The 26,808-nt window shown below is 40.7% G+C and overlaps 1 protein-coding gene across 1 annotated transcript in view; it reads left to right on the forward strand.

The window, feature by feature from the left end:
- The window catches only part of Hormad2 (HORMA domain containing 2), an 89,882-nt gene that overhangs the window by 14,030 nt on the left and 49,044 nt on the right, over positions 1-26,808 (forward strand). The window contains exons 2-9 of the mRNA XM_048340721.1: positions 389-476; positions 8,878-9,019; positions 11,938-12,001; positions 13,191-13,227; positions 15,743-15,763; positions 17,258-17,284; positions 23,149-23,216; positions 26,275-26,426. Coding sequence (XP_048196678.1) covers positions 426-476; positions 8,878-9,019; positions 11,938-12,001; positions 13,191-13,227; positions 15,743-15,763; positions 17,258-17,284; positions 23,149-23,216; positions 26,275-26,426 — 562 coding nt within the window. The 5' untranslated portion in view covers positions 389-425. The remainder of the gene's footprint in view (positions 1-388; positions 477-8,877; positions 9,020-11,937; positions 12,002-13,190; positions 13,228-15,742; positions 15,764-17,257; positions 17,285-23,148; positions 23,217-26,274; positions 26,427-26,808) is intronic.

Here is a 26,808-nt window from a genome sequence, read left to right on the forward strand (position 1 = left end):
CTTATAATTTTCTATGTTGAAAAAAATTGACCCAGAGCTTTTATGCCAAATTTGAGGAAAATTGGTGCAGAGATTAAATTGTTTATTTAACTTATCTACCAAAGAATAGCATCAATTTATAATTACATAGTTTTCATTTGGAAACTTCCAACTCAAATTCATCTTCCTAGATTAGATAGAACCTGATAGGACTGTTATAGTATTAATTCTTCCTATGTGTTTTCAGAATTGAACTTGATAAATTTCTCTCTAAACTAAACAGTCAGGACTGTCCTTGTTTGGGTTTTTGAAGAGTGCTTTTAGAATTTTTCAGTTCCATCTTTGGAATGAGTAAGCCAGGAAGTATTCTGTTAGGCAAGATCTCTAATTATTATTTTTCCCTTCCTAGGACAGGCTTGTTGGAAGAATCCTGATACACACCCACAATGGCTACTATGCAGCTCTCTTATGCCCCTAGAACACGCAAGACATCGAAGGTATTTGTTAAGAATTAAAGAAAATCAATGCCCATTTAGTGAGATGCTTTAGAAACATGATTTTAATCTTTTTTTCTTTTTAAAAAGCAGCAGTTGTATCAGTTAATTGGCAGGTAATATTCTGGGAGAGTATGTCTACATGCTAACTGCCTAATGGACTGAAGAGGTCTAGAAAATGAAAAGGATTGCAAAGTTCCTCACTAGGAGCTTGTTTAATGTCTGTGTAGCTTCTAGAGTGCTGGAAGTCAGAAACAAATTGAGATTTAAAGGGAATGATTCTCTGTTAGACACCCACATCCTGGATAATTAAAAAAGTCTTAAGGTACATGGTGATACAATTATGTGAACTGAGGAGAACGCTGAGAGAAAAATGGATGCTAGAAATCTGGGGAGCTGGTTGGTCAGCTTACCATTGCTGTGAAAAAAATACCTGAGATAACCAACTCAAAGAGAGGAAGGATTTATTTTGGTTCCAGGTTTCAACCCATGGTTGATGGAGTGCATCATTTGGGCCTGTGGTAAGGCAAAGCATCCTGGTTACGGGCACATCCTGGAGCTGTCTCCTTCCCAGCAGACCTCACTTCAGGAAGTCCCACCTCCTTCATCCACCTCCTCCCAGTAGCACAACGGGCTAGCAAGGGCCTTTGGGATCACTGAAGATCCAGACATAGGGAATATTCCAGGGGGCGTCCTTGCTAGAGTTACCTGGGCCATGTTAGTGTGTCCTCAGACACTCAGCAATGCAGTACTTATTTAATCAGTGCTGTTTACTGGTCTATAGAATATGGAATATAGAAATGGTCTTCAGTTTTGGTTTTTGTAATCTGATTAGGGAAATAAGATTAAAAAAAAACTGGGCATTGATGGCTTATGCCTCTACTCCTAGCTACTCAGAAGGCTGAGATATAAAGATTGTGTTTCAAAGCCAGTTTGGGCAAGAAAATCCATGAGACTCCTATCTCCAGTTAATGGCCGAAAGCCAGAAGTAGAGCTGTGGCTCACAGAGCATTAGCCTTGAGCAAAAACAAACCCAAAAAACCTAAGGGACAAAATCCAGGCCCTTAATCCCCCCACTTCATGATTAATTGTATTTAAGTCAACGTTCTGATATTTGCATATATGTGAAAAGAGTAACATGCATATAGGAGATGCAGGAATGACTTGTACATTTCCTCATGAAGGAGGTCAGTATCTGGAATATGAAAGGCTCCTGACAGAGGAGAGTTTCGTGAGGAAAGCCCTGTCTTGTCCTTCGTACTTGGAAATAAGCATGGTGTGGTTCCAAGAATAACACAGAAGTCATCCTTCCTGGGTGGAGCACTCGTCCTGTTGGATGCAACATAGAATTAGATAGGAACTTTGAAAGTAGATGAATACACACCAGAAAGGCCTGCGGAGGAATGTCTGCTTTCATCGGTAGTTAATGGAACGTCAAAGGGCATGACCAGGAGAGTGAATGAGGCCTAGGGTACTAAATTGTTACTGAGGTAGACAGATTGAAGTGGGAGGAGAAGCAGGGCAGGAGGAAGCAGCAGTCTTTCTGGCTTGGTTTCAATGTTCTCACTGATCTCATTTGCTTACCTAAATGTGCTGCCTCCCTAGGGGAAACCGCTGAGCTGGGTGTATGAATTGCAATCAGCCTGGCCATTCTCTTCCTCACTGTAAATGAACAAACTGACCTTTTAATACGACCAAATCTTTGTTGTTTAGACTGCACAAACTACTGTTTCTGGTAAAATTTCAATGATAGGATAATTTTTGTTATTCAGTAGTTAAAACAACACTAATCATTATAGAAGCCAACATTTATTCAGCACTTGTCTGAGTGCCAGGCATGGTGCCAAGGGCTTTATGCTATTATTTCAGTCAAACCTCTCCATAAGGAAGAAAAGTAAAATAAGTTACTCCAAGTCCTGGAGTGCTAGGATTACAGTCATGAATTACTATGCCTGACCCTCAAAAGCAATAAATATTTTTACACATCCCCAAACATCACACATACAAAAGTAGTAATGTTGTTATATAATAGAATATGATATGATTTGGCAAAAAGGACAATGCCATAGTACTTTGTCACTATATATATACTATACAAAGAAAAGGTTTTTGGTGTTTTTTTTTTCTTTGCGGTCCTGATGCTTGTACTCTGGGCCTGGAAACTGTCCCTGAGCTCTTCAGCTCAAGGCTAGTGCTCTACCACTGGAGCTACAATGCCACTTCTGGTTTCCTGGTGGTTAATTGGAGATAGGAGTCTCACGGACTTTCTTAACCAGACTGGCTTTGAACCACAGTCCTTAGATCTCAGCCTCCTGAGGAGCTAGGATTACAGGCATGAGCCACTGGTGCTTGGCAGAAAAGGTATTCTTATATAGTAAAACCATGGTTAAAACACTCAAAAGACATTCTACTGGAAATTCTCCTTTATTTAAAGATTTATTTGTGAACAGTCCCTACCTCTAAGCAACAGGATTATTAGGACTTGCACCTTTGAACCATGTAGCATAATAAAAGGAGCCAGTCACTTGCCAGCTTACTTTTCTAGGTTTCTTTTGATGCCTGTGGCATGGACACACTGTATGAAATTGGTTATAAGGCCCTTCCCATTTGGAACTATGTGCAAAGCCTAAACAAAGGATTTAGATCTGCTTTACCCATCTGAGTGTTTCAACTCTAATCTCAGCAGGAGAAAGGACCTGACTATGAACATTTGAAGAATTTCAATTAGATCAGTGTAGTTTTACCAGATTATTCTTGTCACTAAGTATTAGAACTCTACAGAACCTACCCAAACACATTTTCTCATTTGGTGGTTTGTCACTGAAGGTTGTAAGTATGACTTGATTTTCAAACAAATTCATTAACTTCTGAGAACCAGATTTTATGGCACATGTAAAATACTTGTGATAGCCATGGAACTGTTTCCCCCCCCCCCCCCCCCGCACCACTGTCCCCAAGCCTTTTTGCTGAAGGCCAGCACTCTACCACTTTGTTCCAAGGCTCCACTTGTGGATTTCTGGTCATTAATTGGAGATAAGGGTTTCGGACTTACCTGTCCAGGCTGGCTTTGAACTGTGATCCTCAGATCTTAGCCTCTTGAGTAGCTAGGATTGCACATGTGAGCCATTGGTGTCTGGCTATCCCTCCTCTCTTCTTGAACTCAGCCTCAGCTATCTGGGTCTTAAAATTATACCCCAGACATTCTTACCCTCTTGCTCATACTAATTGGGTTTCACTTCCATTGCTGAGCTCCTGAACCCCCAGTTGCTGTACCACTAGTCCTCTCCTCCTTTGATGTATACTGTCCACTGACTTGGTGATTCTACCTCTTTGGTATCCAAGTCTTTTCTCTCCAGCTGCTCTGTAAATTCCATGAAAGTGCTGTCTTCATTTCACCTTAGATTTGCTTTGATGTTTTGCAGATCACCATTCTAATACTTGTTGGTAACAAGTGAAACCATACAGGAAAAATAAGGAACTATTAAACCAGGCACTCCCTAAGCACCTCACAATAATCCAGTAATGTAGTCATCACTTTTAATGAAGTAATGGAGGCCCAGAGAGGTTGTAACTTATGTAAAATCTGGTGTTTGGCACTAGTTGTTACAAATACAGATTTACTGGAACATGGCTGCACTAGAACTGCTTCAGTTACAGAGTCTGTGGCTTTTTTCATACTCTGTGGCAGAATTAATTGCAAAACTTAAGATGTTTAGTATTTGGCTTGGTATTGAAAAGGTTCTTGGCCTTTTCAGGATCCTAGCTAGAGCCTGCTATGTTAGGAGAACAAGTATTTGAGCTGGCTGGCTGGCTTTGCTGTATTTATTCTTGTAACCACATCACCACACTGCTCCCTCATACCTGTCTATCCTCAGCTACCTTGAGAGGTGCTGAAGATGTCACATGCATCTTTCTATACTTTCTTTCTTACTCACACAAACATGCAACCACCTGTCTCAGTTTGGACACACACACACACACACACACACACACACATACATACACACATACAGTAGTTCCTCGCTGTTGAGAGTAGTCATGGTCTAGTGAATGAGTGAGTGTAACGTGCTGGGGTTAGGTTCCTGTGAGCCTCTGGTCAGAACATTGTGTCAACCCGTAATTCCATAACAGGTATTATGTCTGCTTTTGTTTAAATACATTTAATGCATACTGATGATTCATTAACTGTGAACTCAAAGCCAACAGTGCTGGAAGTTATGTCTACATTAAAGTTCTCTAACAGGTGCATTTTCTCCCCAAGGTTTTCGAGAGCCTTCTCGAATTTAGGAGCACTAACCAGCTTGACTTAACTATGCTTGAGGACTCTTTAAATAGAAAAATATGCCAGCGAGAACATGGAGACCTACAAACAAAAAAGAAAAAAGCATGGGGCACTGCCTAGACCTTGAAATGGGAAGGTGATCCAGAGGGAGAGTGGAGGAGCAGCACACAGCTGCTGGGGGTTACCAAGATGAAAACAGTGAGGAGGAAAACGTATCAATGTGGCCATTGACTGCAGTGCCCAAATATTTAGGGGCTTATTTCCTGACGTGCTTTATACAATAAAATCACTGTCATTTAAAACTTTGCCTTTTTTTAAAACAGCAGATCATAAATATGCTGGAAACAGTGTGGGGATGGTTGGGGGGGGAGAGAGAGAGAGAGAGAGAGAGAGAACAATTGAATGAGACAAATAACCTTTTATTCTTACTGAGACCAGATCTCACTATGTAGCACACGTTGGTCTCAAGTTTGTCATCCTCCTGCCTCTGTCCCCTGAGTGTCAGGATTATAGGATCTGCCACCATGCCTGACCAGGAGGAATGACTTCTGCTTCTTTTTGTTGTTGTTGTTGTTGGCAGTATTAGGGCATGAACTCAGGGCATGAATTCATCTTTGATTACTCATGGCTGGCTCTGTACTATGTAAGCCATGATTCTAGTCTGGCCTTTGGCTGATTATTTTGTTTTGTTTTGCAGGTCCTGGGGCTTGGACTCAGGGCCTGGGCACTGTCCCTGAGCCTCTCTGTGCTCAAGGCTAGCACTCTGTCTCTTGAGCCACAGTGCCACTTCCGGCCTTTTCCGTTTATGTGGTGCTGAGGAATAGAACTCAGGGCTTCATGCATGTTAGGCAAGCACTCTACCAGTAGGCTACATTCCCAGCTGGCTGATTATTTTGAAGATGGAATCTCACAGATTTTTCTGCCCAGACTAAGTGTGTGTGTGTGTGTGTGTGTGTGTGTGTGTGTGTGTGTGTTGTTTCATTTATTGGGTTTTGACATTTTCTTTCTGGTTCTTTTTAAACACCTCCACCTCCTGCTGGACTACCATTGAATTTTGATCCTCCAATCTCAGCCCCCTGAGTGCTAGGACTACAGGAGTGAGTCCCTGGCACTCTGAAAAACTTCTCATCTTCTATTACATAGTAGAGTAAGTGTGGCTGACAATAATTGGTTAGTTTAGAATATACAGTATGGAGGATTTTGATTGTCCCCACCCCCAAACAAAGAACTGGTATATGTCTGAAATGATGGATCCATCACTCATTCTAAGCTGATTGTTACACACATGTACATGTATTGAAATGTCACACTGTGTATATATATATACATATACATGTATGTGTAATTTATTACATATTAGTTAAAATCATAAAAAGGAAAAATTATGTTCTACTAAACCTTGTTGATATAACTCTTCTTTCTTTTTCTCTGTGTACCATTTACATTACTCTTATCTATTTTTTTTAACTAATGAGATTTATATCCTAGATGGCTGATACTTTGATCTCTTTCCTTTTTCAATATGTTACACATTGGCAGTCAATAAATGCTTATTGGTAGTTTAGAAAACATATTTATTGACTCTGTGCTAAACACTGAACTAGGTAGTAAGTTCATAAATAGTCTTGCAATTTTCCCTTCAAAGATTGGGGCAACTATGGGAGATGTCTTCCTTGCAGCATGTGCTAGGAGTGCCTGGAAGAGGATAAGTGATCTCTGCCTGGAAGAGACCGGGAAAGCGTTGAGTCCATGGAGCATTTGATGTAAGCTCCATGGGGGAGAAGATTTTTATCCACTGTGCTCACTACCACATCTCAGAACCTAAAGCAGAATCTAAAACTATATACATATTTTTTAATTAAGATGTCCATATTTTAGAACTGAAAAGAAGAACATTTCTGGTCAAGCGGACTGTTTGGAGCAACATTTTCCAAACTAATTTGACTAGTCAATACTTAAAGCATATTTTCATTGCGAGTATCTATTCATAAAATACATGCACATGTATAACTAAATTAATTCTTACAGGTCAAACATTCTTGTAAGCCAGAAGCCAAACAAGAAACAGGATAAAATTGGTCATTCTCTACTTAGAGATGACCTACTTTCAGTCTATTAAAAGTGTTTTCTGGGGCTGGGAATATGGCCTAGTGGCAAGAGTGCTTGCCTCGTATACATGAAGCCCTAGGTTCGATTCCTTAGGATTACATATATAGAAAAAAATGGCCAGAAGTGGTGCTGTGGCTCAAGTGGCAGAGTGCTAGCCTTGAGAAAAAAAGGAGCCAGGGACAGTGCTCAGGCCCTGAGTCCAAGCCCCAGGACTGGAAAAAAAAGAAGAAAAAAAAGTGGTTTCTCTTGATAAACTTTCTTATGGTTTCACTATAAAAAAAAAAGAAATAGGAAAAAAAATCAACAAGTCCTCTCGTGTTCCCTAGTCACTATTCTGTTTCCTAAGTGAGAAAGAAAAAGCACCATCCTGACTTCTAACAGCCCAGATTAGTATCTTGCTTTTGTATTCTATATAAAAGAAATGATAGGATACTTTTCATTCATGTCTTGTTTGTTCTGCTTAGTATTTGATATGAGAGTCATCTATATTGTTAAATGTAATTGCAATCATTCATTCTCATTGTTACCTAGTACTCCTGTGGGGAAATATACCATAATTTCTTCATCTATTCTGTTGAGAAGCATTGGGTAGTTTCTAATTTGGAGCTATTATGATAATGTTGTTATGGACATTCTAATTTATATCATTTAGGAAACATAGGAGATGAGACAACAGGGACTAGATTTTGTCAGTTCCAAATGCCAGAATAGGGTACTTGAACTCGTTGCTGTATGTACTTTGATAGTGCCGTGGTAAGATTCATATTTGTTCAAGTTCATTCTAGTTCAAGTTCATTCATGCTAGTATGGAAGACAGACTGAGTGAAAAATGTTGCCTGGGCCCAGGGGCTACTGCAGTGATGAGGGGAGCTTGGGAATGTCCTAAGCCCAGGCAACAGCAGTGAAGGGACAGAAGAAAGCAGGTCTGAGAGTCTTTGGGAGAACAGAGTGTGACAGACAGAGGGAGGCCGATGATGAAGCTGCGTCTACATGGATGACATGAGTCGGTGTTGATTCACTTGGTCCAGAATGAAATTTGGGATCCTTTTAGCCAGGAGTGGTGGGGATGAACTGAAATTATGGGATCTATAAAGTGGTCTAGAGCTGATGTTCAGAAATTAGCAATGTTGAAGTGGGGCTCAGAGCAGAAGTAGGGACTTGAAGTCCTCTGTATAGTCTGTAGCTGAATCTGGGGAATAGATGAACTCATTGAAAAAGAGAGCTATGAAACAGAAAAATAGCCCGGCTATGGTGGCTCACGCCTTTAATCCCAGCTATTCAGGAGACTTGAGATCTGAGGATCCCAGTTTAAAGCCAGCCTGGGAAGAAGAGTTTGTGAGCTTCCTAGCTTCAATGAACTAGCAAAAAGTTGGAGGTGGAGGTGTGGCTCAAATGGTAGAGTGCTAGCCTTGAGTGAAAAAGCTAAGGGACATTGCCGAGGTCCTGAGTTCAAGCCCCAGGAACTCCCCCCACGTCCTCTACAAAAGAGAGACTGGGCTAGGTGTATGGGGATAGGTGGAGTTATGGAGCTGAGGTAGATGGAGCTCAGTGGTAGGAAGCTTTGCCAATACAGCAACACAAAACAAAATAGAAGTGTGTGGAAAGTAGGAGGGAACAGGTAAGAGAGCCCACGGGCAGACAAGCAGCTCTGTATTCATGAGGAAGAAACCAGGGTGGACATGGTGACTTTGGGGAGAACAGAGTTGTAGAAGGGAGGGGGCAGCGGAAGGATATTGTATGATAAAACTTCAGGCTTGCCTCACATCTATGGGTCATTGTAAAATAAATTGTTTTTAAGTCTTGAATTACTTGGGTAATTGTCTCTGCCTTTCTGCTCTGCCTTGACTGTAAAGACCTAATTTAATGCAACATCCCAATCCCCGTTATCCTTCCAATTACCTATAAGTATATCATATTTGAAGTCTTGACAATGCTTTCCCTCCTATCTGTGGTAATGGTGTGAATGTATTAGAATACTAAGGCTTTTCACCTTTGTTTGTTTTCTCCCTTCAGGAAACGGTTTTCCCAACCCAAATCACTAATGAGCAACAGTCATTGATAATGGTGAAGAAACTCTTTGCTACTTCAATCTCCTGTATAACCTATCTAAGGGGCCTGTTTCCAGAGAGTTCTTATGGAGAACGCCATGTGGATGGTAACGTTTAATGAAATGGTCATAGTGGCTATTGTAACCTTCCCCTCTACTTAACTGGAGTAAACTGATATTTCTTACAGACTGCTAATTCCAACCCATGAGCTTGTTTTCCAACATTTAATTGGCTATTCAGTTTCCCATTTTAGTTTCACTATGTATAGTACTTGTACTTGTAGGAACAATGGTTAGATGGCTAGATAGCAAATGAAAACAGCAATCAGAAGGGAAAGGCTTGGCAATTCTGAGCTGTCCCTGTAAAAGCCCAGGACAGAACCTGTATGAATGCTGAAGAGTCACACTATTTTGTGCCTCAACTAAATTTGTTCCTTGAGGTATTCTTTAACATTGAAGAACTTCAAAGGAACCAGGTGAGAAACTCATCCTCCCTATTAACATACACACAGATAAGTATGTATGAGGCTAGGTGTGCAGTACAGACATTTAGGCAATTATTATTCTATCAGTTCTATCCTTTTCTCAATTGCCAGGCTTACTTTTGCTTCTTTTGTTTCTTGTGCCTTTAAAGGTACCTTCTTATTGTCCTATGTATGTTATAGGCCATTTCTGGCTTCTTTCTTCTCTTTATATGAAGGAAAATGTGCCTGAGACTCTTCAGTTTTGGTTGTTTTTTTTTGGCAATCCTGGGCCTTGGACTCGGCCTGAGCACTGTCCCTGGCTTCTTTTTGCTCAAGGCTAGCACTCTGCCAATTGAGCCACAGCACCACTTCTGGCCATTTTCTATATATGTGGTGCTGAGGAATCGAACTAGGGCTTCATGTATACGAGGCAAGCACTCTTACCACTAGGCCATATTCCCAGCCCCACCGTTACCTTGTTTTCTGTTGTTTTTTTTTGTTTTTTTTTTTGTCTTTTATAGTTTTGTGATTTTTTTCCGGAAGCGGGGACTGAACCCTGGGCCTTGCGCTCGCCAGGCGGGTGCTCTTCCGCTGAGCCAGATCCCCAGCCCCTCAGTTTTTCAAAATTGAAACAAATTTGCTTAAAAGGGCAGGATGTAAATCTGTTGACTTGTTATCAGAATGGAAATGTCATTTGGAAAATAAATCATGTAACTAGCCACAAGTTTCAAGTTCCTATTTTTCAAAATCTAACATTGAATTTCTCACATTTGTATTTAGTGATTACCTTGGCCTCATTCCAATGTAATTTTCTTAAGCAATATTTGATTTTCATTGAGCATCAATGAAATATATTTGTGCTATAAAAGCAGAAGCATGACACATGAAATCACAGCAACCTCATTTGTATTAATTATAACCTCTATTGGTCTGTGGGATACAAATCTATAATTGTGAATGTATTTTCAATTTAACATGTCCATTTATGTGTACGATGCATCTTGATCAGAGTCACTCCTTTCATTCTTCCCCCCAACTATCTCCTACCCACTCACCTCAAGTTTCCTGGTTCTATTTTCATGCACACACATTAAGTATTATAGAGATATAATTTCCCTACCTTTTAGCCCTTGCCCCTATCAGCCAACACACACTTATGATTTATGAATATATTTATATATGACATATAGTTGTAGTTTTCTTTTGGTTGGAAAATAGAATCATAAAAGACATGTTTGGGGGAATTAATTGCATATTGTAGATAGATCACCATCCAGGCTTGGGGGTAAAATCATTCCTTATGGTTTTATTTTTGTGATGGCTATAGTGGAAGTTAATGTCTCCCTCCCAATGTCTGCACTTAAAGTAACACATCACTTTTGTGTCACTTTCTTTCAGACAGTCTCTTAATATTAAGCCTCGGTGGGAAAATGTGCATATCCCTTGGTAGAAGACCAGGTGGTATCAACTTTAGCAAAAGGAAATAATATGGCTAGGCAAGATTCATGCAAAATCCATTGTAAATCAATGATTGGTTTCATAGTCATCTTCCTTTTATCCCCAAGTTGTAGAACTGAATTGAATTTTGGATGGAAATCTGTACTTGAAAATAATCCATGGAGGTGGGTACCGGTGGCTTCCATCTGTAATCCTAGCTACTCAGGAGGCTGAGATCTGAGGATCACGGTAGGAAGCCAGCCGGGAAGGAAAGTTCATGAGACTCTTATTTCCAATAAACTACCAAAAAAAAAAAAAAAGCTGGAAGTGATCATGTGGCTCAAGTGGTAGAGCATTAGCCTTAAGCAAAAGAAGCTCAGAGACAGCACCCAGGCCTTGAGTTCAAGCCCTGGGACTGCACCAAAAATAAAAATAAGGGCTGGGGATATAGCCTAGTGGCAAGAATGCCTGCCTCGGATACACGAGGCCCTAGGTTCGATTCCCCAGCACCACATATACAGAAAACGGCCAGAAGCGGCGCTGTGGCTCAAGTGGCAGAGTGCTAGCCTTGAGCGGGAAGAAGCCAGGGACGGTGCTCGGGCCCTGAGCCCAAGGCCCAGGACTGGCCAAAAAAAAAAAAATAATAAAATAAAAAATAAAAAAAAATAAAAAAAAAAAATAAAATAAATTCATGGAAAAATTTCTAATTGATAAAGAAACACCAGGATGGGATTCTGGCTTAGTGGTAAGGTCTAACATGCATAAGGCCCTGGGTTCAAATCCTCAGTACCACATAAGCAAAAAGAAAAAGAAAAGAAATAGAGAAAGGAGATTGAAGTTTGTATTTTTAGTGGTTCAGAAATGGTAGTCTTTACTGGAAACAAAGCATAACAGAAATTGATTCTGCTGCTTTGTGAAAGGGGAGATGCTAAACTGTCAAGACAATGATAATTATCAACATGGGACTTTAAAATGTAGGTACATAAGGATTCAAAACATTTCTAGAAGCCACAAAACTTAAATAAATTATGTAAATAAAATAATTAAAGGAAATGTTCTATTTGGTATGGGCATTGTCAACACAGCAGTCATTTAGATAAAATTAGATTACTTCTATTTTTGCAGACCTAAATTTAAAAATTCTTCGAGAAGACAAGAAATGTCCCGGGTCACTGCATATTATCAAATGGTAAGTAATTCAAACTCCACACACACACAAAAATAACTTAAGTTCCATGAAAGTCAGATACTTTTTTAGCAGGGCTGAAATTGCTGTAAGACTTTTATTTTGTGAGATCATTTATTTAAAGGCATTTCCCCTTATTATCTTTCTAAAAAATAATTTCCTACAACATTATAGCTCTCAGTATTATTTTAAGATTCAATTTTTTAGTTTCGATTTTAAAAGAAAAATTAGTTATTCATCTGCATGTCAGTGAACTAAACATTTTGATAGCCAAAAACAAAAACAAAACAGATGTGGCTCTCTAGCTCAAAATTGCCTGCCTATTATTTATAAAGTTCTGTGAATACATTTAAATTGCTGATCTGGGTGCTAATGGCTCACACCTGTAATCCTAGCTACTCAATAGGCTGATATCTGAGGATGGCAGTTTAAAACCAGCCTAGGAGACTCTTATCTCCAATTAACTACCAAAAAGCTTGAAGTGGCGTTGTGGCTCAAGTGGTAGAGAGCCTTTAGCTGAAGAGCTCAGACACAGCACCCAGGCCCAAAGTTCAAGCCCCATGACAGACAAAAACAACAGCAACAAAAAACAGCCCCCCCCCCGAAAAAAAACTGCTCAGTTGGTAGATCACTAGCCTTGAGCATCAAGAGGCTCAGAGATAGTGCCCAGCCCCTGAGTTCAAGCCCCACAACAGACAAAAATTAAAATTAAAAAAATAAAATAAAATCACTGAGAGTTCTAAAATAGAATTATAAGTCAAGTGCCACTGGTTCATACCTGTACTTCTAGAAACTCAGGAGACTGAGATCTGAGGATCACAGTTTCAAGCCAGCCGGGCAGGAAAATCCATGAGACTCTTTGCTCCAATTAACCAACAAAATTCTCGAAGTCGAACTGTGGCTCAAGTGGTAGAGCACCAACTTTCAGTTAAAAAGCTAAGGGACAGTGCTCAGGCTCTGAGTTCAAGGCCCAGTGTATACACACACACACACACACACACACACACACACACACACACACAGACAGAGGCAAAACTGTGTAATATACTTGAAACAAAAGATGTAAACTCATCTTGTATTTTGACCTTTTTTTTTTTTTGCCTTGGTATGTGGTCCAAACTGACATGTATGTGTGTATGTATGTATGTATGTATGTATGCATTTTATTCATTTACTTATTTATTTTTGGCAGGATTCAAGGTTGTTTTGATGCTTTGGAAAAGAAATACGTAAGAATTTTTTATGATTTGTAAGACGCATCCCTTATCCTTTAACGAAAGAGATTAGTTTTTTGTGTTCTAGGTGAACCAGTGTCTCCATTTTCATTCACAAAGAGTTTCCTTTAGGGCTGGGAATATGGCCTAGTGGCAAGAGTGCTCACCTCATATACATGAAGCTCTGGGTTCAATTCCTCAGCATCACATATATAGAAAACGGCCGGAAGTGACGCTGTGGCTCAAGTGGCAGAGTGCTAATCTTGAGCAAAAAAGAAGCCAGGGACAGTGCTCAGGCCCTGAGTTCAAGGCCCAGGACTGGCAAAAAAAAAAAAAAGAGTTTCCTTTACCTTGTCCCACTGAAACCTCCTTTATACCAATTAGAGAAGGTAAACCCCCTTTCTTCTTACACATACTCATATCTTTTTGACCACAGAATTTCCTCTGAAGGCACTGGAAAAGCTCCACAGGATGTGGGACAGGGGAGACAAGAATCTGGCATTTGGCACATTGAACATGTTCAAAATGGGAGATTCTGTTTGTAGATATGAAAAGGAACAAGCTTGAAGAATCCATTTTTATTGATCTTGATTATTTCGGTAACTGTGTAGAACCTGCTCTCTCAAAACAGTTACTGTTATAGCTCCAAGTTTTTTAAAGCACAGATTAAATTTTAAATGCATCTGATCTTTCCTGCTTCCCTGGACAGTTAAGAAGAGTGTGGAGGATCTAATCTCAGTTGACGAGATAAGATGAATATGAATGAAATTTCCATCCTTGCCTTCCTCCTCGCCCCTGCCTGTGCCTTTCTATTCTCCCCACTGGCTGTTTCTTTAAGGCATCATTTGTTCCCTCTCCTCCCTGGGCAGTTGAATATGACTTATTCAACTCTGATGCAGGGATTGCTCATGGTGGAAGATCTGTGATTCGTGGTTATGTGCCAGTCCAGCTGTACCTACTCGTACAATATGGTGGTACTTCTGTATTTATGGCAAACAGCTCCTTAAAAAAAAAGAAACAGCTGCTCTTTTGAAGCCCTAAAAATCCTGCTGTTTGGAATACCCACCATTCTCACACTCACCTCACCAATGTCTCTTCTCAGATCTTCCCAGACTGCTCCAAAACCCAGCAACTAAAGGTTAGCACCTAGTCTGAGTTGCTTCCAAATGAAGCAACATGATCTGCAACATGATCTGCAGGGATGAAGGGTGTCTGTGTATCTTTCCAGAGCATTGCTCTCACCCCACCTTCAAGCCACATAAAAAGATTCTAGAACATGCCAAATTCCTCTTGACTTTGCACATAGCCATACACATTGCCTACCTTACTCTAATTTATCTTTCCAGTCTCCTCGTCAATATGATTTACTTCTCCAGGGAGCTTCTTCCTGACTTCTTCAGCCTAGACTATCCTTCTGTTAAAGAACAGTCAGCTGTTTCTTTATAATGGTTATCTTATCTGTGTTGTTTCCTGCTTAACATTCACTTCTCTGCTGGACTCATTTTTTTTCCTCCTATCATCAGGGGACATGTCCTCTTCAACCTCCTCTTCCTCCTCCCCCTCTTTCTCCTCCTTCACTTCATCTTTGTCATCTTTGACATATTTCTCTTCTTTGTCTTCATATTCTTTTTGAATTTTTGAATAAACTATTAAATAATAAAGTTTCACTGTCATCAAATCAGTGACCTGTAGTAACAAAAGTGTCCACATAGTGTCACCAGAGTTTTAATCCTGCCCTATGATATGTTCTGATTTGTATTCTAGGTTTTAAATTTATTTTGATTATGTCTCCATCTGTATTTATGTATTCTGTTATTCTTAAAATCTGAGAGAATCTTTATAGTTATATATATATATATATATATATATACAGAGGAAAGAGTTTTTATAAGACAGCAGGAATTTTAGATTTTTTACTTTATTAATTTCAAAAGGAGCATTTAAAAAAGATTCTAAGTTATATTTAATTTTGAGCAATAATGAATTACCTATTTTGCCTCCCAGATTAGAATATAACTTCTTTGTATCCCTCTTCTTTTTTGTATCTACACCAGCAGAATACAATGTAGATAAGAGGCATTATTTAATTGCCTCATATAGGGCTGGGATGTAGCTCAGTGGCAAAGCGCTTGCCTAGCAAGTGCAACATCCTAGGTTCGATCCCCAGTACCAAAAAAGAAAAGACAAAAAAATACAGTTAAATGTCTCATATATAAAAATATATATATTTTGCCAGTCCTGGGGCTTGAACTCAGGCCCTGGGCACTGTCCCTGAGCTTCTTTTGTTCAAGGCTAGCACTCTACCACTCAAGCCACAGCACCACTTTTGGCCTTTTCTATTTATGTGGTACTGAGGAATCAAACCCAGGGCTCCATGCATGCTAGGCAAGCACTCCACAACTAAGCCACATTTCCAGCTTCCCCAAATATTTGAAAGTCCTCTGAAATAGTAGTTGGATAAGCCTTCATTGAGAATAACAGCCACATGGGTGTTAGCACACAGTAACAATGGTTTTCTTTTCTCTTGAAGCTGCACATGGCTGTGCTCACAGTAAGTATGCACTGGAGGTAAGCCTCTTCTCTACCCCGCAGCTGCCTCCCCCTGCCTGCTGGCCTTCCCTGTCTGTCTTGTCATGTTTGGGAATGTAAAATCAAAGATCTATATGAAACCTTAGTAAGATATCACAAATGATATCTTTCTTTAGTATAATACATGGTAATGTATATATAAGATATGCTGTCTACCTTACTACCAGTTCTTATGGTTTTAGTGTTTTTACTTTGCTGATTCAAAGCCTTTTTAAAAAACTTTCTTTCGTTGTTATTATAAAGGTGATGTATAGAAGGCTTACAATTACGTTAAGTCAGGTAAAGAGTACCTTCCTTTCCTTTCTCTCTTTTTTTTCTCTTTCTCTTCTTCCCTCCCTCCCTCTCTCCCTCCCTCCCTCCCTCCCTCCCTCCCTCCCTCCCTTCCTTTCTGGAGCTGTAAGCACTTTTATTAAATATTAAAGGAGGGTCTTGAATTCATAGCCTGGCACTGCCCCTGAGCTGAGCTCTTGCCCAAGGCTAGTGCTCTACTACTTTGAGCCACAGCACCACTTCTGGTTTTCTGGTGGTTAATTGGACACAAGAGTCTCATGGACTTCCCTGCCTGGGCTGGCTTCGAACTGTGATCCTTAGACCACAGCCTCCTGAGTAGCTAGGATTACAGGAGTACATTTGTTTATGGACAGTGTTATTCCTTTCCTCACACTCTCTTTGTAAAAAAAAAAAAAGTGAACCATAATAGGTTATTTAGACTTTATAACTCAGTCATATACAAGCATCTTGTATTTCTTCCTATCCTATGTTATTACTATTTTTTTTTTGCCAGTCCTGGGGCTTGAACTCAGGGCCTGGGCATTGTCTCTGAGCCTCTTTTGCTCAAGGCTAGCACTCTACCACTTGAGCCACAGTGTCACTTTTTCTGTTTATGTGGTATTGCGGAATCGAACCCAGGGCGTCATGCATGCTAGGCAAGCAGTCTACCACTGAGCCATCTTTCTAGCTTCTAACTATTGTTTTTTTACTACCTCACATTATATACAGAGCATGAATTCATTGTTATTCGTTTTCTCTCTGTTTGTATTGATACTGGGCCTTGAACTCAGGGCCTCTCACTTGGCTTTTCCCCTCAGTACTGGAGCTTTACCACTTGAACCATGCCTTCACTTTTGGCTTTTGGCTGATTATTTGTAGATAAGAGTCTCAAATTTGTCTGCCTGTGAGTTGGCTTTGAGCCTCAATCCTCAGATCTCAGCTTCCTGAGTAGCTAGGATTATAGCTTTGAGCTTCCAGCACCTGATAAATACCTTAAATTTCTCACAAGGAATTTCTCGCAAGAGAGTAACAAAATAACAGCTCATCCTATCTCTAGCTTGTACTACGTCAATACAGCACTCAATTAATGGAGCACAAATTGAACTTTCTACAGGGAAAGCAAATTCCATGAGGAGAAATCTAATAAGTGTCAGAATTTAAATGCTTTTTATTTTTCTTTAAACAGCTTTACACAAATCCCAAGGAACCTGAGGTAAGAGGATACGCATATAAGTGGGTAATAATGTATATTTTAGTATGTTTACTTGAGTTGAGACTGTAGATTATATACCTAGAACATAACAATACATAGTGAGCTCTTCCAGCATGTTTCATTATAAATGGGATAATTCGTTCATTATGAGAAATTTAAAACTGTCTAGGTATAATAGGGAAAAATATTGTGTAGAAATGAGCTGGTATCCTGACATGTTAATATTAAGATAAGTCTAAAAGTGCCATTATTTGTTTTAATTGATTTTTTTATTCTGCTTATGGAATTTTGGAAAGATTAATGAGATGTTTCATAATTCTATTTTTTTTCCAACTAAATTCTCCCCTTGTTGTTTTGTAGACTTTCTCCGCCCACCCCCCCTCCCAGCATTTTACCTCTCCTCTCTCTCGAGATTCCTTCCCTGGCTTAGGCAGTCCTACTCATCCTCAAGGTCATCTTGCATCCAGATCTTTGATGAAAACATATTTGGCTGGTCGGTGGACACCATCTTTTCCCTTCTCTAACTTCTTTTTCCAGCAGAGGACTGTACTTTAACACATTCCATGGAGTCTCATGGGTGACTTATCTAGCAGATTGGGAGTGAGCTCCTGAGTGAACAGTGAAGTCTTGGCCACGTAGTCATCGCGTTGTCACGGAACTGTTCCTGTGGGGCCCATAAGCGAAGGGAGAAGCTCTATGCTTTCTCATTTTGTTTTCTTTGTCTTCCTCTGAGCTGGCTTTCAATTTGTTCTTCTCTAAGCCACTGGATTTAATCTACCTGGTGGTGTTGAAGGCTGGACTAGGTGTTTTTAGCCACTCATATTTTCTTGCAAAATTACACATGATTGTGTAAGCAAGAGGAAAAGACACACAGGTGGATAGCAGTTCTCCACTTTTACCTGTCTCCACCTTTGTACCTTCTTTACTTCCAGAATGTTCTTTCTCTGTAGGTTTCCTGCTACACTCTTAATATGTTTGCCATTTCCTTGGTGCAGTGCCAGCCTTGCTTTCCTATGCATGTAAACTCCTAGTTTTAAACCAGCCATTCTTAGGGTATATAGTGAAATGCTGAAATGCTGAGCATATTGGGCTGAGCTACAGAAAAATTTTAGATTGGAGAGAAAACTGTTGAATGTAGTTTTGGTGCTGGTATATGTAGTAATGTGGCTAGGAAATGAAACCTTATCATACAGGTAAATTCTGAACTATCATTTGACATTATTTTGAACATTTGCAGATTGTTCCTTATAGTAGTGATCCCTTAACCACTAGATATTCGTGGCATACATTTGATTACTAAAAATGTTGGTGGTGCTGTGTACCAGTGACTCATGTCTGTAGTCCTATCTACTTAGGAGGCTGAGAAGAGGAGGATTTAGGCTTGAGGCTAGCCAGGGAAGAAAAGTTTGTGAGACCCCTTCTCACCTCACAGCTGGGTACAGTGGTGCACACCTGTCTTCCTCAACCTACATGGGAGGCTACAATTGAGAAGACTGTGGTTTCAGGACAGTCTGGGCAGAAAAATTCCAAGAGACTCCACAGAGAGACGCTGGATAAATACAGTAGCATCCATTTATGGTCTCATCCACAAAGGGAGGCCTAAAAGTAAGAAGTTTGAGACTCAGGCATGCCCATGGGTGAGAAGCCAGATCCTATTTGTAAAATAATCAGTTAAAAACAGGGCTGGAGGAATGGCTCTGCCTAGCAATTGGTAAGCCATGAGTTCAGATTTGAAGAAAACCAGAAAAAAAAAACTGGCATGTTTGAGAGTATTCAATAACTTGAAACAGACTCAGCAACTTTCTTTTTTTTTCTGCTACTCTAGCCTAGCAATATTGACAGTTTGTAAAAGCATCCACAAGTTACACAGTCTTATGGTTGCTGTTCATCACTAAGACACTGATGTATCAGCTTTCAATCTTGTTCTCGCATGCACTCACAGAACAGCGCTCTCACACACAGTCCTTAGCTTTGTCTGACGTTGTGCCAAACATTTGACATCCCTAGATGTCTGTCCTGCCCTAAAGAAACTCACAGAAACAATAGCAATGTCAATGTATATCTGAGGCTGGAGGCTCACACCTGTAAGCCTAGCTACTCAGGAGCCTGAGATCTGGGGATTGTGGTTTGGAGCCAGTTTACACAGGAGAGTTTGTGAGACTCTCATCTTCATTAACCAGCAAAAAGCCAGAAGTGATAAAGCACCAGCCTTGTGTGAGAAAGCTGAAGGACAGTGCCCAGTCCCTGAAATTCAGCCCTAGTACTAGCACAAAAAATATGTGTGTGAATATATATGACACATGGATTAAAAATTAAAATTTGCAACATTCTTGTGAAGAGTACAACAATTAAGAACTGCTGGCTTAAATCAAAGGTCAGAGGCCAGTAGAGTTGGGCCATTGCTTCTGTACCTTTGTTTAATCCTTTTATACCTGACATTTTGCTCTAGTGGTCCCATGTCTTGAAAGAGATGAGCTGAAGAAAGCAATCAGCCTAGAGAGCTTTACAAAGCTCAGTGGTTTTGCTACTACTGCTCTCTACGCTGTTTTGCAGGATAGGCCACAGTAAAAATGTAAGTGGTGATTAAAGAGATATGGAAGCCAATGTAAATATGTTCTAGCGAGCCTTGACTTGGGATAGACAGGTTAAGGAACATCCCAAGGACACAGATCTTCTATTTTCCCATCTGCTCCTTTGTGCTTATTGGAGGTGCTCAATGCCCACTTTTAACAACCTGCTTCATACTTGCAGGATGAAATCCTAATTGTCTGAACATTTATTCATTCATTCAGTAAATACCACTCATTCGTTCAGTAAATATGTGCTTGCCCAAGGTATAAAGCACAGGACCGTATGGGGGCAGGCAAGGTCCTTGCCCTCTGGAATCTTTCATTCTCGTAAAGGAAGGAAAAACATTAAACAAGTGAACAAAAATGAGCAGGCACAACTTCTAATAGTCCTAATGTTTTGAAGGAGAAGCTGGTGCGCTGGGCAGGGCTGAGACAAACAGTAAGGAAAGGGGTTGGGGGGCTGCGTTGGATGGGCAGCCTCTCTGTGGGTCTTCACAGGCCTGAGAGGGGGAACAGTGTATGACAGGCAGACAGCACCATAGTTACTGTGCTGCTCGCCAGCTTCAGCAGTGAGGAGAGTAGCAATCTCTACTTCACAGAGCTGGCTATTGAATGAATTGATTGTCACTGACAAAATAAAAAGGAATGAATTGATGCCACGCAATTAAGCCAATGCCTGAACATTATCATTGGCTGGAGAGAGCACGTTCCAGAGTGTAGCTCTACAGAGATCCTGAGACAGGAAGGAATCTTGGGTACCTGTGTACAGAAAAGGTGCCATGTGCTGTGAGCTTGGCACTTCATGAAAAAAGGGAAAGTGGCTGGAGAGGTAGGCAGGGGACAGATGAGTGACCAAGGTCACTTGTGGATTTTAGGCTAAGGGCAGTGGGAGCTACTAAGGGGGGCAGGTTAAGGACAGGAACAATGTCATCTGATTACTCTTTCCTTCCTTCTTCCCTTCTTTTTTGGGCAGTACTGGGGGTTGAGCTCCAGGCTTCACATGTGCAAAACAAGTGAGCCACACCTCAGCCCTTTATATTGAGTTATTTTTCAGGTAAGGTCTCTTGCGTTTTGGCTTTTTGTCCTGGGCCAGCTTTGGAACCTATGCCTCCATGTAGCTGGGATTGCAGGTGAGCCACTGTCTCTAGCCCTGGTTTTTATTTTTTTAAAACTCTTTTTTTTGGCTACAGAATAGAAAATAGATTTCATATGGATTTGTGTTACTTGGAGACTTGCTAATTGACTGGACTATGGAGGAGAGAAACAGGCTGTGTGTGTTGTTGCGTTGATAGAAACCATTGATGAGAAGTTGAAAGATTGATGATTGTTAGGTGAACAGCCTGAAAAGAGAGAGAAGATTTTGTGGGTGAGTTATAAGGAAGACACTAGGCTTTCCATAAATGTTCCTTTCTTCATAAGGCAGACAGTTTGAAGTTGTTAAGGATTAACTTCTGCAAAACAAAATAACTAATTTGTTGCTTCAGGAACCAAATAATAAAATGTAACTATCAACTGATAAGAGATCTCTTTCCTTTAAAAAATAAATGTTCATGACATCAAGAAGCTAGAGTTGCCAAGTGCAAAGGCTCATATCTGTAATCCCAGCTACTCAGGAGGCTGAGATCTGAGGATCGTGGTTCAAAACCAGCCTGGGCAGGAAAGTCCATGAGACTCTTACCTCCAGTTAACCACCCCAAATCCTGAAGTGGCGCGGTGGTAGAGCACTAGCCTTAAGCAAAAAAGCTCAGGGACAGCTGCTCCCAGGCTCTGAGTTCAGGGCCAGATCAGCACCCCCAGCTCTCACACAGAGTTGGCTTGGAAGCGTGGACAGGCATGGAAGAATGGGCATTGTTTGCTTGACAGGGCAGTTACAATCAGCATTGCTGGAGAGAGGACACTGTGTATCTGGCCTTCTGAAGTGAACGTGTCGCTCTTAGGCCCCTGTGGGCAGCTCCAATCTCACCCATCTCTCCTATTGTGTTCACACACCAGCCTTCTGAGCTTCATTTAATTTTTCAGCTGGATTGTCCAACTTAGAAATAGCCAATCTCCTTAGAGTTAAACAGCATTTCCAGGACCTGATCACTGGTGATTAAGTTGAAAGTTAAGGCACCAGGTCAATAGAGGTGGGTGAGTACAAATGTTAAAGGATAGAGACTCTGATCCATATCCTCATCTCACACTGTCAAGGATAAGTACTGAATCAGATGAAGGAGGAGGGACAGTGTTTATGTTCTTATTAAATTCCTAGGGGTCACCTGCCTTCAGCTGACAGTCGCTTTCTCTATCTGATATGTATTAGTCTTTCACGAGGTAGTGTGTCCCTATGTATTTCCAGCCCTCTAAGAACAGGAAAGCATATGGCAGTGGCAGTGAGTGCAAGATTAGAAACAAGACAGACAGCCCTAGATCCTAGTCTTATTCCAATCTTTCCAGTTTCTCGATTGCCATTCTCAATGCCTCTCAACTACTCTCTGGGTTTCTAGTCTTCCCTTGAACTCAGGAAGTAGCCACAGGGAGCTTTTAAAATGTAAATCACTCTTCTGCTTAAAACCTTAATAGACTTTTGGTTGATTTAGAATAGAATCATAGCCCTCACCATAGCTAAATAGGTCTCATAACTCCCTCTACCACCTCACCTGCTATATTCTCTCTTTGCTCTCAGCTCCAGCTGCTTGGTCTCCTCTCAGATCCTGGAAGAGTTTCTTCCACCACAGAGTCTCGGCCTGGAGGGGGGGTGGTGCCGCCCAAGGCCCCAGAGCCCAGGTCAGCTCTTGACTGACCCCTCCAGAGACTCTACCCCTCCAAACCCAATCCGAGCTTCTCTTCCCTGTGCCTTCTCACACAATGCATTTCATAGTGGCCACCACACGTAGACTATCTGAAATGCACTTACTTCCTGCACCTGTTTATCTCTTTTCTATCTCCTTGACTAGAATATAGGTTCCAGAGAAACAGAGGTCTTTTGTGTCTTGTTCATCCCTTGTGACTCCAGTGCCTGGAACAACATAGACATGCAATAAGACAAGTACTACATGAATAAATGATTTCTCTACTGAGTCGACTATGTATGTAGCAGATACCTACTCTGTTCCTTTTCGGTTTTTAATGAACATGTCAGTATTTGTCACTGAATCTGTTTTAGCATAGAGAAGAGATACTATCTTTATACTTACAAATATTATTCCTGAATGAATGCTGTGAAGCAAGCAGGTATGCACCAAGTATGTTCCTATTACCAGGCAAAATTCTGGATTTCTCCTTAACATTAGTTTCTTTGCTTTTCTTTTCTAGAAAGTAACTGAGATATACCAGTTCAAATTCAAATACACAAAATATGGAGCCACTATGGATTTTGACAGGTAGAATTTAAGTAATGGACATAATACATAGGAGTAAAATTAGCATAAGTTTTAGTAGTCTGGGGAAAAGTTGTTTTTCTATCATAAACACTACAATACCAATTGTAAAAGTGAAATGTAGCTGGGTGTCAGTGGCTCACACCTCCTGTAATCCTAGATACTCAGGAGCCTGAGATCTGAGGCTCATAAGTTGGAAACCAGCCTGGCCGGGAAAGTCTATGAGAATCTTATCTCCAATGAAGCACCCAAACAGCAACAACAAAGCAAGTGGAGCTGTGGCTCAAGTGGTAGAGTGTTAACCAGGAGCATAAAAGCTCTGATACAGCATCCAGACCCTGAGTTGAAGCCCCAGGACCAGCACAAATTTAAATAAACAAACAAAAAGATGGACTGGAAGTGTTTGAATATCTGAAATGATGGATCTTAAGCTGGTGGGAGTGAGGCTATGCTGGCTGCTATGTGGTAGAAATGACACCCAAAAGGCTGCCTACATGATGTCAGTTGAATTAAGGTTCTCTGAAGGACTTAGTTTCTCCTTGGATATGCTGAGATACTGGTCTTCTTCCAACACCCTATTGGCAGACTGGCTCAGGGTAGACAAACCCCTAGGACTATTGGCCTGCATAGACAACTATTTCACCTGCTTTCTCCACAGTATCATACAGATGCCATTTTCCACATGTGTCCCTACATAGAAAAGACTCCAAAGTACTGTTTAGCTATCATGTTGAAAACTATAGCCAGGTGCCAGTGGCTCAAGCCTGTAATCCTAGCTACCCAGGTAGCTGAGTTCTGAGGGTCATGGATCAAAGCCAGCTCAGGCAGGAAAGTCCAAAAGATTCTTATCTTTAATTATCAGTCAAAACGTTCCAAAAGTGGAACTGTGGCTCAAGTGGTAGAGCGCTAGCCTTGAGCAAAACACCTCAAGGACAGTGCCCAGGCCTGGAGTTAAAACCCTAGTATGTGCAAAACAAACAAAAAAGCAAACCTTCTCCAAGTTTGAGACTTACTAATGACAAAGATAATGATGTGTGCTTCTGGTGTTTTGTGGTGGGGCACTGATTTCTCTGGCACTAGAGTTTGGCATCAGGACAGCCAGGAAGGCATAGAGAGCTAAGCACTGCTGATGGAAGAGAAGAGGGAGGGGAAGAATTGAGGGTGGACAGCACTGGACAATGGGGGCTCCAGGCAGGGGACATGGATATCCCCAATGCCATGACAAGAGAAACATGGAAGAATGTTCCCCTTCCCTTACTCAGCTCCAGGGAGCTCAAGGACTTCTTTCCAGGACTCACTTCCTTAATTATCCTCTCATTTGAACACTTACAGACAGCACATGGACGTGAGGAAGAAATTCCAGAAATGAGAGTTAAACTATTAGCCCTCATTAGTTAACATTTGTATAATACTTTTCAGATCATGTAGCACATTTTTCATGTCTTCTCGCATTAAAACAACTGTCTTCACTGTAGAAAACTCAGATGTAAGTACTACTGACAACTAGATTAACTTCTTCTTTTAAAGTCATATATGCCAGGAAGTAAGCAATCCAACAACTGGCCAAATCCTTCAGATACTGAGGAAGTGAGGAAGTATTGCACATTATGTTTCTCAGAAATCAAAGACAGGTATCGTTTAGATGACAGTTTTGAGTATGACCTTCCCCAGTGCATCCTGGAGAGCCATGACCTCCGTGGTGATTGCCCTGGTTACCTCTGTTCAGATGGGTTAAATTCAGGCAGACACCACTTTGAGTTGTTTGAAATTGACAGAGGACATTCATGTACCCACTTAATGTTTGCTTTCTGAGTTTAAACCACCTACACAGATTAGTTAGGGACCAAGGACTGGGGTGGGTTGCAGAGATGGTTGGGAAGACTTCCTGGAAGAGGTGGCACACACATTAGGAAGGGGCATAGAAAATCAGGTTCCAGGGGAAGTGAACAGCACATGCAAAACTGCATGGCTGAGAGGAAATTGAGCAGTAGCTGTAGGAGAGGGTGCAGGTGAGAGTGTGGCTGACCCCAAAGGCATTATACACATACCATCCTTTATACTTGGTGGATAAAGGAACTGAAGAACTCCCAAGGGAAGAATTTTAAGTTAGAAGGTGTCATGGACAGATTTTTTTTTACTAGGAACATTTTGGAAGTGGTGCACAGAATAGTTCTCAGTGTAGACATGAAGGAAAACAAGACTAGCAGCTATGGTGCTCCCAGCAATAGTGAGGAAGGAGACAAGGGAATGGCAGGAAGGCACAGGGCTGCTGATTCTTCGGTTAGCTCACAAATAAATGAGCTAACTGACCTAGAGTGTATCTAAATGCCTTGACCGAGGTCATTCTGCTAGTTAACAGCACAGCTGATATTAGGTGCTAGGTCATCCAATGCCAGATCCATTGTTCTCATTACTATGACATGTGAGTATTTGAAAGCCAAATAAAAAAGCCAGGTCAAATTTTAAATGCTTTAGGGACACTTGCTCTTTTGAAATTTTTTGTACCACCCAAAAGGTACAATTACTCCCTTAAATGACATTGTAAAAATGATCAACAAAACGTCCTGATTTAATTCATAAATTGTTTGACCATGTAGTAGAAAGTTGTATTCTTTGTGTGTATGTGTGTGTGCGGGTGGCCTGGGGCTTGAACTCAGTCTGGGTGCTGTCCCTGAGCTTTTTTACTCAAGGCTAGCTGTGTCACTTGAGCCACAGTACCATTTCCTGGTTCTTTGGTCGTGAATTGGAGATAAAGAGTTTCTCTAACTTTCCTGCCCAAACTGGTTTCAAATCGTGATCCTCAGATCTCAGCCTCCTGAGTCACTAGGATTACAGACATCTGGTGCCCAGCAAAAATTGTATTCTTTTGGGGATAGATTGTCAGTATTGTATAAGATTGAAAAAGTATGCTATTTTAAAACTATGTTTTATTACATGTAAGTAATTGTACAAAGGAGTTATCATTCAACATGTGAGTTTATGAGTACAATGCATGTTGATCAATGTCACCCTTTCAGCCAGTCAATAGTATGCTGTTGTTTTTTTTTTTATGTAACTTCAGCAGTAATACAAGTATTGACAGTAGAGGAAGCACTGAAGATATTAAGAGAGCCAGTATCCTACTGATCCGAAAATTATACATACTGATGCAGAACCTTGAACCCCTTCCTAATGATGTGATTCTCACCATGAAACTCCATTATTATAATGCAGGTAGGCAGAGACCTTTAATTAAATTCCTAAGTGCTGGGCTACTTACTATTGTACATAAACAGAAGGATTTTACAAGCATTTGAATGTCTGTTCTTATTCATGAAACAAATCTGGCTTATTCTTTTGTGTGTGTGTGTGTGTGCATGCACACGTGTACACATGTGCATGTCATTTGTGGAGCTTGAACTCAGGGCCTTGAGTTATGATTTGGCTTTTTTTGCTCAAGACTGGGTGGTCTATCACTTGAGTGACAGTTCCACTTCTAGCTATTTGGTGGTTAATTGGAGATCAGAGTCTCTAGGACTTTCCTGCCTGGGCTGGCTTTTTTAAAAATTTTAATTTATTTATTAAGTGAACACAAATTTTTTGACAAGGTGTTGTG

The sequence above is a fragment of the Perognathus longimembris genome, chromosome 3 (genome assembly GCF_023159225.1).
Source record: "Perognathus longimembris pacificus isolate PPM17 chromosome 3, ASM2315922v1, whole genome shotgun sequence".
In the NCBI taxonomy this organism is placed as follows: Eukaryota; Metazoa; Chordata; class Mammalia; order Rodentia; family Heteromyidae; genus Perognathus; species Perognathus longimembris.